General features: G+C 37.5%; 3 protein-coding genes across 10 annotated transcripts in view; all 3 read left to right on the forward strand.

Annotated features, from left to right (window-relative positions):
- The first annotated feature begins 86 nt into the window (after positions 1 to 86).
- Positions 87 to 2227, forward strand: nat8 (N-acetyltransferase 8). 4 transcript variants are annotated; one of them, XM_048204576.1, is made up of 3 exons: positions 112 to 177; positions 352 to 424; positions 705 to 2227. In XM_048204576.1, exon 3 carries the CDS (start codon positions 708 to 710, stop codon positions 1374 to 1376), a length of 669 nt encoding a protein of 222 aa, XP_048060533.1. In that variant the 5' UTR covers positions 112 to 177; positions 352 to 424; positions 705 to 707; the 3' UTR covers positions 1377 to 2227. The 4 variants fall into 4 exon arrangements, with proteins under 4 accessions (XP_048060534.1, XP_048060533.1, XP_048060532.1 ...); XM_048204577.1 differs by lacking the exon at positions 352 to 424 and having other exon boundaries at positions 87 to 177; XM_048204575.1 differs by lacking the exon at positions 112 to 177 and having other exon boundaries at positions 184 to 424.
- Positions 2228 to 2311: 84 nt separating this feature from the next.
- On the forward strand, positions 2312 to 3540 carry LOC125276750 (probable N-acetyltransferase camello). The gene is made up of 2 exons (XM_048204574.1): positions 2312 to 2556; positions 2725 to 3540. The coding sequence occupies exon 2, from the start codon at positions 2744 to 2746 to the stop codon at positions 3419 to 3421; it is 678 nt and encodes a 225-aa protein (XP_048060531.1). The 5' UTR covers positions 2312 to 2556; positions 2725 to 2743; the 3' UTR covers positions 3422 to 3540.
- Positions 3541 to 4555: 1015 nt separating this feature from the next.
- Positions 4556 to 14067, forward strand: part of dctn1b (dynactin 1b) — a 36235-nt gene continuing 26723 nt past the window's right edge. The window contains exon 1 of one of the 5 annotated variants that reach the window (XM_048204573.1): positions 4556 to 4687. Coding sequence is in view for 4 of the 5 variants with exons in the window: in XM_048204570.1 (XP_048060527.1) it covers positions 10941 to 10973 (33 nt within the window). In the remaining variant the exon portion in view is untranslated. Of the gene's footprint in view, positions 4688 to 10268; positions 10974 to 14067 lie in introns of those variants that run through there. The other 4 variants (XM_048204570.1, XM_048204571.1, XM_048204572.1 and 1 more) reach the window with 4 other exon arrangements.

The following is a 14067-nucleotide window of genomic DNA, read 5'->3' on the forward strand; positions in this document are numbered from 1 at the left end:
AAAGAATGACTCTTCCACTTGTCTCAACCAGGTCTTCCAAATGCATCGTCCTTATAATTCCTTCTCTCAAGTAGATGGCGGTAGTGCTCCTTCTAAAGCTGCCATCAAAAGAGAAGAAGAACCATTGGAACAAAGTAAAGCGTTAGTTTCAGCACAACAGGATCATTTACAGTACAGGTTTGTCTAGATTATTTGTATATAAAAATATCAAACTCCAGAAGGAACGTCGCTCTGGATTCACATAATTTAATTGCATGTTGTTACAGTTAATATTCATTGCAAATGATAGTGTAAAGCTCTCGGAACACTTCCGTAAACACATAAATGCTTTATATATGTCCTCGCTGGTAGTCATCGAGTAAAGGTCAGTAACCTGGAAATCTCGTCTTATCAGGATCAAGGCATTCGCGTGACCGAGTAATTTGTGAGTTTCTGTGCCACTAACTATATAATGCTGTTTCTTATGATTTTGATCTAAATAGAAACACTTAAGGCTGGAAAAGTTAGATTTAATGCTGTTTAACTAATGTTTTTAATGTAAAAAAAAAAAAAAAAAAATGCATCATTTATCAATTATCGATATCTAGATGTAGATATATGAAATGTTTTTTACTTACAAGATATGATTATGATAAGACAGGTGTAATAGGATTTGATTTGATACACAGTCTTAAGCTTTCTGTGTTGTTATTTCTGATTTGAAGGTCATGGCTGAGGTGCAGATTCGTCGCTACCGAGAAGAAGATCATGAAGAAGTAAAGGAGGTTTTTACTATTGGTATGAGCGAGCACATCCCACCTTCCTGCATGCACGTTCTCAAACAGCCCCTAGCGCAGATGATTCTGGGATGTGTGTTTTGCGCTTTGCTGACCAGCTCAAAGTCCATCCTTTTGCCTGTACTAGCAGTCACGCTGCTTTTGGCCGCAGGCCGTCAGTGTATAAGTTACATGTTCACTAAGTACATTCAGACTAGCCTTGATCAAGATCTCAACCACATTCAGCAGACCTACCTGGATCCACCTAACGCCTGCTTCTGGGTGGCAGAGAGCCAAGGTCGTGTTGTGGGTACAGTAGGGTGTTTACCTGCAGCGAAAGACGAGAACTTCCTGGAACTGAAACGGATGTCGGTTAAAAAGACTCACCGTGGACAAGGCATTGCCAAAGCGCTGTGCCGTACGGTGGCAGACTTCGCTTGTGAACGTGGTTATCTAGGAGTGATGCTTCATACCTCGGTGGTCCAGACGGATGCACAGAAGCTCTATGAGCACATGGGCTACCAGAAGATCAGAGAATTTAGTGCTCCAGAGTTTATTGCCAAGCTGACTAATTTCACACTGATAGAGTACCAATTCATCATAAAACACGATCACAACTGAAATTGAGATCTGCAATTTCACTGAGCCCACCTTGCTATTGATGAACAGGCTTTTTATCAAGTCACTTTTTATATTTTTTTCAAATCACTAAAGAAGCACACCACTATTATCATTTGTCTATTTCTTAATCATTAACTTAAAAATGGGAACTATTCTTTTATAAGAAACTGTTCATATATGTGTAAAAAATCTATTTATTGTATGAGTTCAAATTATTGTTTTAAAAATCTGATTTACTTTAACAACCATGAATTGAAGCAAAACAAGGTGTCCAAATCTTGTCTGAGCACCATTAATGTACCTGTCAATGAATGAGAATGAATATTTAATGAATATATTCAATATTTGGAAGTGTACTTGAGGAAGATGCTGTATAGTCCTTCAGATAGCTTGTTGCTAAAGATCATTTCAATGTATTTATACATATAGCCTGTCCTCTTCTAAGAAAAAAACAGTGCAGTTTTCTATAAATGTATTTGGTCAACAGAGGCATTAGATGTGAATTTCTGTGAAACTGACTGAAGGTGTTTAACAGGAGCTGCGTGCAGTACGAATGATGTAATACTTTTCCACCTCCGTAGCATTGATGTCGATTACAATGGCAGTGAGAATGTAACAATTACGTATCTTTGTTAATAGTTTATGCTTATTAACAAAAAACATAATCATCTCTCCAGTATTATCAGATGACCTATAGTTGACCTTTTTCTGCATTTTTGATTGTCTTTGTGACTGAATGATTAAATGACTCTAAACATGTAATGCAACATCTGGATAAATTGCTTTGTTCTGATAAGACCAAATGTAATTTGTTGTAATGAGATAAATTAATAAAACCTTTCTAAAATGTAGTGTTGTGTTATAAAATTTTTATTCGAGATGTTATGTTGAATCTTCAGTAGAATTTATCATCCTGACCTGATTTTTAGCTGGGTTTGATTAGCTCTGTGAGCAACATCAGTGGTCTGAAGTTGCAAAGATCATGTGATTTCATATAGGAAGTTTTACCCTCAGTCAGCTAAACTGAAAAAAACGCAGTTTTTGACATAGCTTGTTTAAATTTTTTTGGAGAACATTTTGCTCAGATGTCATCTATTTGCAATTGCACCTATAATAGCACTAAAGCATGTTTGGTCGCTTTTTTGTCTTTGATAGGAAAGCAGGACAAGCCTGAGTAATGGTAAGCTTAACTGGTACTCCAGACATTTACACACTCTACTTTGCAAAATTTTGTGCTTTGTCATTCATTTGGGGTGATTTAAAAAGCTAATAGCTTTCTAAAACTTTCACAGACTGAGAAGGCGCTTGCGGTTATTGTAATATTTTGTCTTCTGCTTTTCCACTCTAGTCTCAGTCTTAAAGCCTAGATGTTGTGGTATCAGATCCGTGAGTATCGGGATGCAGATTACTCAGCTGTGAGGACCTTATACTCCACTGGGTTCAGAGAACATGCTGAAACTGTGTATCTTCTGGCCCTGAAGCAGCCATGGACGCAAGCTGTGCTGTGTGGAATCTTCCTTCTCATCTATATCCTCTCCGGCTCATTTCTGACCTGCATTATTGGCGTCGGTGGGGTTATGCTTGCTGGTCGAGTGGCAGTACAGTATATTTTTGAGCAGGGTATTCAACTTGGGCTCAGTGAGGATCTGTTGGACATCAGGACCTCCTACATGCAGACTGGCAGCAGGAGCTGCTTTTGGGTGGCAGAACTAAAAGGGTCTATTGTCGGGACGGTGGGCATTTTGCCCTGTGTGGAGGAGCCAGGTGCTTGGGAACTGAAAAGGATCTCTGTGAAAAGGCAGTTTCGGGGTCGTGGCCTTGCGAAAGCTCTTTGTAAAACAGCCCTGGAATTTGTTGCCAGACATGATGTGAAGAGGGTGGTGCTTTTCACCTCTATGGTCCAAACTGATGCTCATAAGCTGTATGACAGCATTGGGTTTAAAAAAGAGAAGGAGTTTGTGTGGCCATCGCTTCCTGCCAGGCTGATCAATTTCATGGTGTTTAAATATGCACACAGCAGGACTGGTGGTTTTATTTCATGCTAAAATAAGAAAAGAAGAAAAAAAAATTAACGTTTGTATTCGTATTCGTCCACCCGGTGGGAAAAAAAATGTCTAAAATGTTTAATTTGATATCATTTTAAAATAAAAGATTCACAAAAGGATTGACATAGTATGTCAATGTTTACAAAAATACAATGCACACTGGTATTCCATTATTTATTTAATTTAAGCATTAGAGGCACAAATCCCTTGTGTCTGATAAATTATTAGCTAACATAAAAATGAAAAAGAAAGATCATTAAGCTCAATGCTCATGCAACCCTGTTGCCCATATAGGCTATCAACAACTACAAACTAATATTTACTCCCAAATTTATTTAGACTAAATTGACTACAAACCAATATTAGCTTAGTTCATTTAGGGTAAATTAAAACAATTGAAACCCAGTTATTACAACCCTGTTGCCTTCTTTTTTATATATATATATATCTGTAAATAAAATATACTGTTTGTATGTGCTTTATAACAGGACCTCAGTGGGGTGCGGGATTGTTTTACACAAATTTTCAAACACACATCTTAACTATATCATATGGTGAAGGTACACCCAGTTATGAATAATAATAAAAAAAGCAACAATTAGGCCTACATTTGCAGAAAACACATACTTTGTGCTTAAAATGAGCCTAAAATGCAAAATTATAAGCCTAATTAAGGATAGTATTTTCCAAGCACAAACATATAAAACATTTGAAACGTTAAAAAGTTGTAATTGCTGTATACAGTTTGTGAAAATGAAAATATTAAATACATTTAGAAAATATTAAAAATATTTGTTAAATACAGTTTTATTTATCATATCTTCTGATATTTATTTTGTTTTATTTTTATAATCTGTTTTTGTAAAGTCTTAATTTTGTTATATAATATTATTTTGAACTGCTTGCTATTTACAATTTAAACAGTCCAAAAAAAATCAAACTAAACATTATAATAATTATTAATGTTCATTATAATATAGGGAAACAAATGAAATTTCAGTGATATTTTGATCACTCAAATAGGAAATGTCTCCGGGTTCCATTTCAGAAATCTGGTCACATTACATTAGAATGGATTGTTGATCATTTGAATGAGCTTCAGAATCTATTTTCTGGTACGCTCCCATTCGAAGCAGTGGGTCTCTCGCGGGCAGCGTGGCGCTCCCGCTGTGTGTGACGTAGCGCTCCTCAGGAAGTAGCTGTCATATCCACATTGTACGGGAATAGACACAGCACGCTTAGTAAGAACAGCACAAAAACATCACGGTAAGTTCAAATGCATGGTTTGAAATAAAGAGCATAAAAAGAACCGTTCAATGGCCTCACATCCTCTATTTGTTTTTGCGATTGTAACTACTAATCAGTTGAGGGATGTAGCGGCTGTAGTATAAATAGGCGGTGGCTGATCGATGGAAGGATTGATGCTGGCTATGGACCTATCCTTGAATTTATTGTTTTTACTATTCACTGCTACAGCTTTTACTTAAATTACAGTTAAGATTGTATTATTCAGTAATTTTTAATTATTATTATTATTTTGTTTGTTTGTTTATTCATGGGGAGGAACGGACGGACCAAGCAGGTGCTTGATCAGTTTATCATCACTGCACAGAAAATAAGCAAGTGTACGCGAATTTACACTGCTTTCATACTTATTTCATACAGTAGTTTCCTTCTTCATTCATTTATGCTCAAAGTAGTCATTAAATGTGTCTCCAGAAAAGGCTATTTTTTCTAATAATTTCATTTAATTACCAAATTAATCTCTAGGCTGTATACACTTTATATAAATACTATTTATCTGTAAAATTTAGACGCATATAAATAAATAAATAAATAAATAAATAAATAAATATGGAATTTCAACTTTGAGATTATCACTATTTATCATTATCATTATTTTATTAATTTTATTTGTTTTTTAATAAAAATGATATTTTATTAATTTATTAATCATCAGTTGAGGTTTTATCAGTTAATTCCGGGGACAATTTTGTCCACAGTATTGTAAACCTCTGTACACATATTATAATAATGCCATGCACAGTCATGTTGTTACATGGCTCATCCTTACTATAAAATGTCTCAAGTTAAGGGTTAATTAAGATAAAACAGTGTTTATAAGTGCATCAGATGCAGTCTTTCATTGAATTTCATGTGCTCCTCATATTGTTATTCTTTATATCCTCTTTGTGTCTTCTGCATTAGCAATCAAACCTCATTCCCCACCAAACCGAGATGGTCCTCACTGCAGAACACAAGATCCAACTCCTCCCACTTCACATATCCCTAAACCTACCCATCTCCACCCCCTGGATCTGGATCCAACTCCTCCCACTTTACATATCCTTTAACCTACCCGACTCCGCCCCCTGAATCTCAAGTGTACTGCAGTGAGGGGCGACTGACCAAACCCCCTACCTCCCCTGCTTACAGTGCTCACCCACTTTTTCAGTGGTGTTGGTTCAAGAAGTCTTTGTTTCTATTCAGTTTTTCCATAGGGATTTAAAACTAGACGTCATTAAAGTGTTATAAGCCATGAACCAACCAACTGTGAATCACATCACAACCTTTTATTTGAAGCAAAAAATTATTAGAAAATTGGACAAAAGGTACAAGACTGTGTACTTAACGGATGAACTACAATCCCATGAAGCATTGCGAATGGCATAATCAGATTAAAACAATGATGAAATATAAAACTATTCATTTAAAGTCATTGATTATATATATTTAGAAAGAATATATTTGAACTTTACCTGACCAACCCAAGTAAGTCATTTGCAGTGCATGAGAGTGCAGCTTTTTGGGGGCAATTTGCTCCCCTCGACTCTGATTTGTGGAATTTTCTGTATACCGTGTCATGGGTAATGTAGTTTTTCACCATGAAGTTCACTGTTAAACATGATTATTTTTAAAACAAGTTGACATCATTTGAACAGATGGCTTCAACAAAAGCATATACCACTGACTGAACTCACAGTAGCTCTGTCTTTAAATGTTTATAAGTTATCATTAAAAATCAATTTTCCTATGGAGAAGCGAATAGAGTTTTTACATCCAGAACTCAACTGTTGCACTCAATTTCTGTAGCCTGACAGAGCACTGTGCCACTGTTTGCCACCGATACAGATGAGAGGCACTGTTTCACAGAGTGGTCAGATAATAGAATCTGTCATTGTGTGATTTATGCATTGTCTGAATGTCTGCTCAGAGTGTCCCACAATTGCTTACTGGTTTTTGTGAGCACAGTGTTTTCAGCTGTGCATCTGTCCCTTCTAACTGTATATCAGTGAACAGGGAGTATGTTGCAAACATCAGCATTTGCTTTCTGTGCAGAATGTGTAATACAGAAAAAAGCCCCCAGGGATTCAGTGCAGTTGTAGTTTATAAAGAGTGTTAATCCTGTCAGTGTGTATGTGTTTGTTTGTCAGTCTGCCGAGGTTGTGCGCACCTCTCCGGACTGAACACTCTCTGTGTTTGGCTTTATATCGGAAGCTGCCTGCGTCACATTTTAATAGGCCTGGAGAGGAACAGAGAGGCTGAATAGACAGCCGGTCTTAAAGAGACCTGCTGCCTTAACACAGTCTTATATGCCTCTGTACAAAGCCGTAGGTGGCCTTTAGTAATCCAGTGATTAATATGTAAAGGATACCGTCAGCTGGTCATTATCACATTATAAATCCCAACAGAGTAATCAGGACTCTCTTTATCACCCTGAAGTAGCGGGGGGTGATATGACCAAAATCTTATATCACGATGATAACAATATATATCACGAGTTTTGCTTTAAATAAAGTTTTTATGATATCAATTTTTTTCATAATTTCATAATTCTTAATCACCATTTTCAATGCCATTAAAAAAAAAAAGAATACTAGCCTAAAAAAACTCAAGCTTACTGAAGACAATAAACAGTGATAAAGAAAACAAACTACAATAGAACAAAGACACAATTTAAATAATTGAAAGTAATCAAATGTATAAAAAACAATGCATAATCTTTTACTGTGTAAATTAAATGTACCTTTATTCTTATTAAAGATACAGAAGCAAGCAGTGAGAGATTTTCTCTCTTTTTTGTTTGATGACAGAAAGTACATTTGGATGCTGTCCCTTTAAAGGTGCAATATGTAATATTTTTCATCCGCTAGAGGCCTATTCAAAACAAAGGCGTAGCTTGATGACGCCAAGTTTGAGCGCAGAATCTTGGTATATATGGTCTTCACATCATAGCCGGTGGAAATAATCGGGATAGGACTCGGGAAGAAATCATGTTCATGGATGCGATTATTAACGTTACTGTAGTATGAAGCAGAGCAGGAGCAAGTGTTGTTGGAGCTGAATGAGGCCGCTGGAGCGATTGGGCAACACACGCCTCACGAGCAGCGGAACTTTTATTATGCCACAGTCGCCGACGCCGCTTCCGCTTTTCCGGTCATGAGTATGAGGTAACACAGCTCTGTTTATCAGATTAGATACATTTGATTGGGTTGAAAATTATGTTTATAACATTACTCTGTGCGTTTGCTTGGCAGCTGCTATGAGACACTTGTTTGAGACACACTGCAGTAAGATAGATCGATTTTAGAATATCATATTAAATATTGGATGGCTTGTTGATAAATGGCATGCAATTAATTTTAAAACGTATTGTATGATGGAGAAAATGCTGTATTACTGTTACTAAAAATAAAGCTGCATCTGATTATGCTATTTTAGCTACTTGACAACATAGTGTTTTTCTCTGAGGCATGGTAAAGCATGGTACTCGCAAAAAATCAAGAAAATTAGATTTAAACAATAAAACTAAACGTGTTGAGCTATATAACAATTAGTTTTCTGTCTATAAATATATCAAAACAGTTGTTCTCTTGTCTATTAAAACATGTAAATATTAAAGCGTCTTTGGTGTTTCCATGGTTTCTACAAAATAAACGCGGGTAACGCGGGTATGACGCAATTGACAGTCGACTCACACATCCCGGAGCCTTGGTTAAAATTGCAATTTTCTCACGATTTACAAATAGTTGGAAACATTTGGGATATTGTAAGTACTCAAGTGAACAAAATATATAACTCTGGCCTAGTGGTTTTTGGATATTTTACAGCAAAATCCTTACATATTGCACCTTTAAGACCAAAAGCACCGATCCATTATACTCATGCCTTGCCTTCTCAACTGTACCTTCACTTAAGACATAAATGGCTCTGTTTACTTGCAAATATATGGTCACTTTGGCACACAAATATGTGTATTTAACCGTTCAGCCCAATTAGTCGGCAAAAAGCACTCAGTTCAGTCATCACGCACTCTATGATCAGCGGCTTCATGTCGCGCGTCTCAGACAACTCTGAGAAACAGAGAGTGCGCGTCTCTCAGAGAGCCCACGTATATGCTAAAATGAGTTGCTAATTGCCACTCGTTTTTAAACCACAATGCTTAAAAACACATGCAAATGATAAGCTTTTGTGACCGCTTAGCACAGCAACGTCACGTGAGCGTAAAGGCTGATTTATACTTCAGCGTCGGACCTACGCCGGAGCCTCTGCGCCGTAGGCTATGCGTCTGTTTTCATTTATACTTCTGCGTCGTTGTCTGCGTCGACGTGCATGCAGACCACTAGGAGGCAGTGTCCGCGGTCATGTTGAGTATCAAAACAAAAGCCGAAGAAGAAGCAACTCGTCATGTACGTTGTCAGAGAAGCTTACAAACAGAAACGGCAGAGAAGCGGCAAATAGGTAATGAATTTTGTTGCAGTTTGACTGTGTGTGTCCTCTGAAACAGAGTGTTTTTCATTCATAGTGAAGTTGAAAGTGCTCGCTCTTCTCCGAGTGCTCCGCGCCAGTTTTTTGACCCGAGGGAGGGGTTCTAGCAGACCAATCAGAGCGCTTGCGGTCCGCGTAGAATTGACGCGTTGTTACATTTTTGAAGAGGTGCAAGTCAGGCTACGTCGTATGCTACGCGTGCTACGCACAGCCTACGGCGTACACTCGACGCAGAAGTATAAATCAGCCTTAATAGTCCAATAGTCTACCGGTTGATACATTTCTACCGGTTAATTATGACTAGCAGTATATCACCCACCTCTACCCTGAAGGATTCTGCATTAATGTAGTACATTATCTCAGGTTTTACATTGTTACTTAACAAATAAATCAATCAAATTACATATATTTATTTGAGTTTAAATTATTCAGTCTGGCATGGCAGCCATGACAACTTTAGGCTTTGGCATGGGGACCATGACGGCTGGGTCCATAACGAGCAAGTGGTTGTCTACGTCCTCCTCCACCTCACCCACGGTGAAAAAGAAATCACTCTTTGTGAGCACCAGCTCAACAAAATCAGTAAGTCTGATGAGCAAGGTCCAAAACCTCACTAGTATGATCCTCGAGGGAACGATCATCCTGGGTGTGGAGGAGGAGGCATACTGCTGCTAGATCCATAATGGTCGGTTGATCCATAATAAACACACTAAAAAATAAAAAAAGTAAAAAAATAATGAGGAACAGGTGTAACCATATAGAATAACCATAGAGACTAACAAGGGTAACTATAGAAACAAGGTACAACAGGAACCAAACACAGGCAATGAAAACCAGACACAGTAAGACAAAAGAATATCAAAATAAAAGCCCTAGAACAAAGACGCCGGGGAATCGTGACACTGGTGAGTCTTTTTAGATTACTTTGACAACACTTTTCAAATAGCTGCACCAGTGATATTTTAGTATAATTCATGTATTATTATATTATAATGTATAAATATTATATTTATTAATATTTTAATTTAGCTTTTATTTTTATATATTCAGTTGTCATTTTAATTTTAAGTAATTATTAAGTCAATATTTCTTTATTTTTTTATTTCAATGTAATCATACACTGTAAATAATAACTTTGGTCATCCTCTGTTATTAGGCCTTATTGTAAAGTATGTAAATTTGAGAAGACCAGGGGAAAGAGTTCTCTGTTTGTCTTTCAATCACACAAAGAGTACATTTACATATGAAATATGTAAGTTTGATCATTGTTCAGTGGTGGAGGGCTTTAGGACCCAGTTCTGCCTCTTTTGCTCTCCTGCAGAAGGCAGCACAGACATTAGCGCAGTTGCACTGCTCTCACACACTCACCTACCAGCACAGATCGGTCAGACAGGCTCACACACACACACACACACACACACACCACACATTCTAACTCAATTTAATGCTGACATCATTCTGACAATTCACATGTTAGCTGGTTCATCTGAGCTCAGACATCCAGCAGGACCTCCTCTGGTGTCTCTCCTGTGTCCTCTCTGGGGTTCAGACTGTGCCTCTGCTGGAGCTGAACCAAACCGCACATCTCAAACACTCATCGTATGGACAAAGGTTTGAGTGATGAGAGTAAGGTGGAGATAGAGAAAGGCAGACAGAGACATAGGCAAACAGTGGGTTGGGGGGTTGAAAAGACTGCGCTGGCTGCTGAAGCAAGGCAAGGACCCGTTGTCAACGGCGACGCAACAGCAGCATGTCTCAGATGAAAAGATACACTTACAGCAGGGTGAGTGACATACAGTGGACCCTTTCTGTCTACTCTTTCTGTCACACACATACTGTCTGTCTGCCACCCTTAAACACCTACATGTGAATACATGCTTGTTTCTTAATTGTATTGAAGTAGAATTAGTATGTTCTGTGCAGTGATGAGCAGATGTGTTTGATGCTCTGAGTGTGGACATGCAGGTGTTGTAGCGAGAGCATGCGTGGGCTCAGTCTGTGTTTTGGAATTTGTAAGGCTCAGCTTTTAGCTAAAATGCATTCGCTTGTGTACAAACTGCTACAATCAATTGCAGTGTGTGTTTTTGTATGTATGAGGCAGTTTTTACTGCAGGCCGGTAATGGAGCAGTGCAATTTTCGGCACATTTGCTGAGTAACACAGCAAAAAAACAAAAACAAAAAGACAAGACATGCACAGATTGATGTCATCTGAAATGTTGCAGATCAATCCTTAAATATGTTCACTATTTAACTAGTTTTAACTTTTTATTTATAAGCATTTTGACAAATCATATTAAATTAGATTTTTTTTAACTTGATTCCAGCCCAAATCCTAATATTAAAACTGAACTAAAACCTTTACTGTATAGCTAAACTTCAGTCTCTCAATGCTGACATGGTTAAATGTAGTAATAACTTCCTGCCTAGATTTCCAGACATAGATCTTATGCCCTTTTCCTGTTTAAAACATTAGACAGCACTATTATGAACATAAAACCAAAGTTTAAATGGATTAGTGAATAGTAATGCATCCCCCATGAGGAAAACACATTAATAAACATATCAGATAAGTCTTAATGACAACCTAAAAATGCAAAAAGGTTTGTGTGAGGAATGGATTAGGTTTAGGGTTAGAAGATAGAAAATCTCATTAGTTCAGTATAAAAACAATAGAGATCAATAAGTCCCCACTGTGATAGAAAAACAAATGTGTGTTTATATATTCATTTGACCATATTGTCTCTATTTTAATAAATGCATGTGGAGAAAGATTTGATGGACAACATATAACTTATTCAGAAACAGAAAATGCATCAGGCAGTCTTAACTTTTAGAGACGTTTATGTCTAGCACATGACAAATATATGGAAAAGTTCCAATGTTTAAGCATCAAAATGTAAATTTTAAATTCTAAAGCTTTTTTACAAGCTTCACAGGATTCCACCCTTAGTGATTTATTTCTGCTGAGTCATAAGTCAGTTTTCTGTAACTCCAGTCCTGTGCTCACAATGTATTATTCAGCTTAATCTTTCAACATTAGTCAGCAACGTCATTATATTAAATCTATCTAATAATGAATGAATATGTCACCTTGCAGTGAGCTGCTGCCATGCACAGTTTTCCAGTTGTGAAGAGGTCACATCTATCATTTGTGTTCTCTTTCTATTGTTACATTGTAACCTAATGTTCCCACCTCCTCAGAGCATTTAGAGTTTACAATTAGAGTCAGCAAGAATAATTGTGCCTTTGCTTGTTACCTTTATGTGGCCGCTACTTATTTTTAGTTTCAGAAATAAAACTCATTTTGGACCCAAGCCTCTGTGTGATTATAGACAATTGAAATGACTAAATGGAAGTGAAATGGAGCAGGTCTCTCAGGATCAGCTGGGGTGTGTGTGTGTGAGTTTCTGCACACCGTGACTGCAGGTAACAGTGCTTCTGCATTGTTTGGAGTCTTCTGCAGTAAAGATAAAGGCTGCGTCACAAACTTTTTTTTCAGCCATGAGCTCTGGTCTGAGTGCTCCTAAATAACCCTCAATTGTCCTCTCAGACATGCAATCTGGAGGGCATGAGAGACCTAATGAGGAGTCTGCAAATAGCTTCAACTCCCCCAGATCATCTATTCAGTATAGTACAGTGTTTTTGAAGTGTTTTAACTTGAATCCACAAAATGTCTGAATGTCATTGCATTTAATTACAAATTATTATATTATTGGTTCGAATCTGATTGGCTGAGTTGCCAATACACATTATACGTCCCAGCAGCACTGGGACTTTTCACTGTTTGTGTCACTCCACTTGTCTGTGTTTGTGTGTTCCAGACAGACTGTCAGTAAGTATTTTAGTGATGGGGATATTTTTGTGACTCTTTCTGCATCATGTTACATTGTTATGCCAGTAATTTATTCATTCATTCCACCAATTCATTTGAAAATGCTGATTCATTCTAGAACAAAACATGTGAACTGCCTTTATTAGACATTGAATGATTAATTCAACTGATTTGTTAAAAATATGGGATCAAACAGAATTGAAGAGTGTTGCAGTGGTTCTGCTGTGACTTCGTTTGAAACTATTTTCATTGAAACAGCAAAATCAGACAAAGAAATTGACAGTATTGTGTGTTAAAGGTAGGGTAGGCAATGTTTTTCATAAACACTTTTTGTTATACAGGTTGAAACTCTCTGCACATCCTGATAGCAATCGATAATAGTTGTCTATAAGTGGTCTAAATATTAAAAATGTACATACTGTATATCTTCTGTGGAAGTCTCAGGACCAATCATTGCGTTTAGTCCGAATGTAGTGATAGGATGTCCTACCTGCCTGTCAAACTGAATTTCCATACCTCCACGTACCTGTTCGCGCAGACATCGCACGTCATCAGCACGTTTGTAGACAATCACCGAGCGCCACAAACAAACAACAGCCAACTTTTACAGTTCCTCCTGAACCAAAACAACAAGCTAATGCTGCTTTCATGCCATGTCATAATTACCGTAATTAAGAGATGGCATACCTTGACGTTCTACTCTGAGCTGCTCTTGGACTCTGAATTATGCATTTCTATGGCAACACTATCAACACTGAAATGAGTCTGCAGCAGTCAGGTGGTACAAATCAGAGCTCTTCGTTTACGTCCATTATTATTATTATGATGTTATGTGCTTTGAGACATTATTTAATGCCGCAGATTTTGCTCTGGCTGTGCATGTTCATGTGTTTTGGAGGAGGTGTGGCTCTGGAGAGCGCTCTGAAGGGAGGGTGGGATCTTATTCTTTCAAAGCTAGCTCGCTATTGCTAGCTTCTCTGAAGTTGCCTACCCTATTTTCCCTTTTGAAAAAAAAAAACAGCATATGCTGGTTAGGTATGTTTT

Source organism: Megalobrama amblycephala, linkage group LG10, assembly GCF_018812025.1.
Source record: "Megalobrama amblycephala isolate DHTTF-2021 linkage group LG10, ASM1881202v1, whole genome shotgun sequence".
NCBI classification, from domain to species: Eukaryota; Metazoa; Chordata; class Actinopteri; order Cypriniformes; family Xenocyprididae; genus Megalobrama; species Megalobrama amblycephala.

Coding starts and splice junctions, on each gene's coding strand:
- nat8 (XM_048204577.1), top strand. CDS start 708: ATGGCTGAGGTGCAGATTCGTCGCTACCGAGAAGAAGATCATGAAGAA.
- LOC125276750 (XM_048204574.1), top strand. CDS start 2,744: ATGTTGTGGTATCAGATCCGTGAGTATCGGGATGCAGATTACTCAGCT.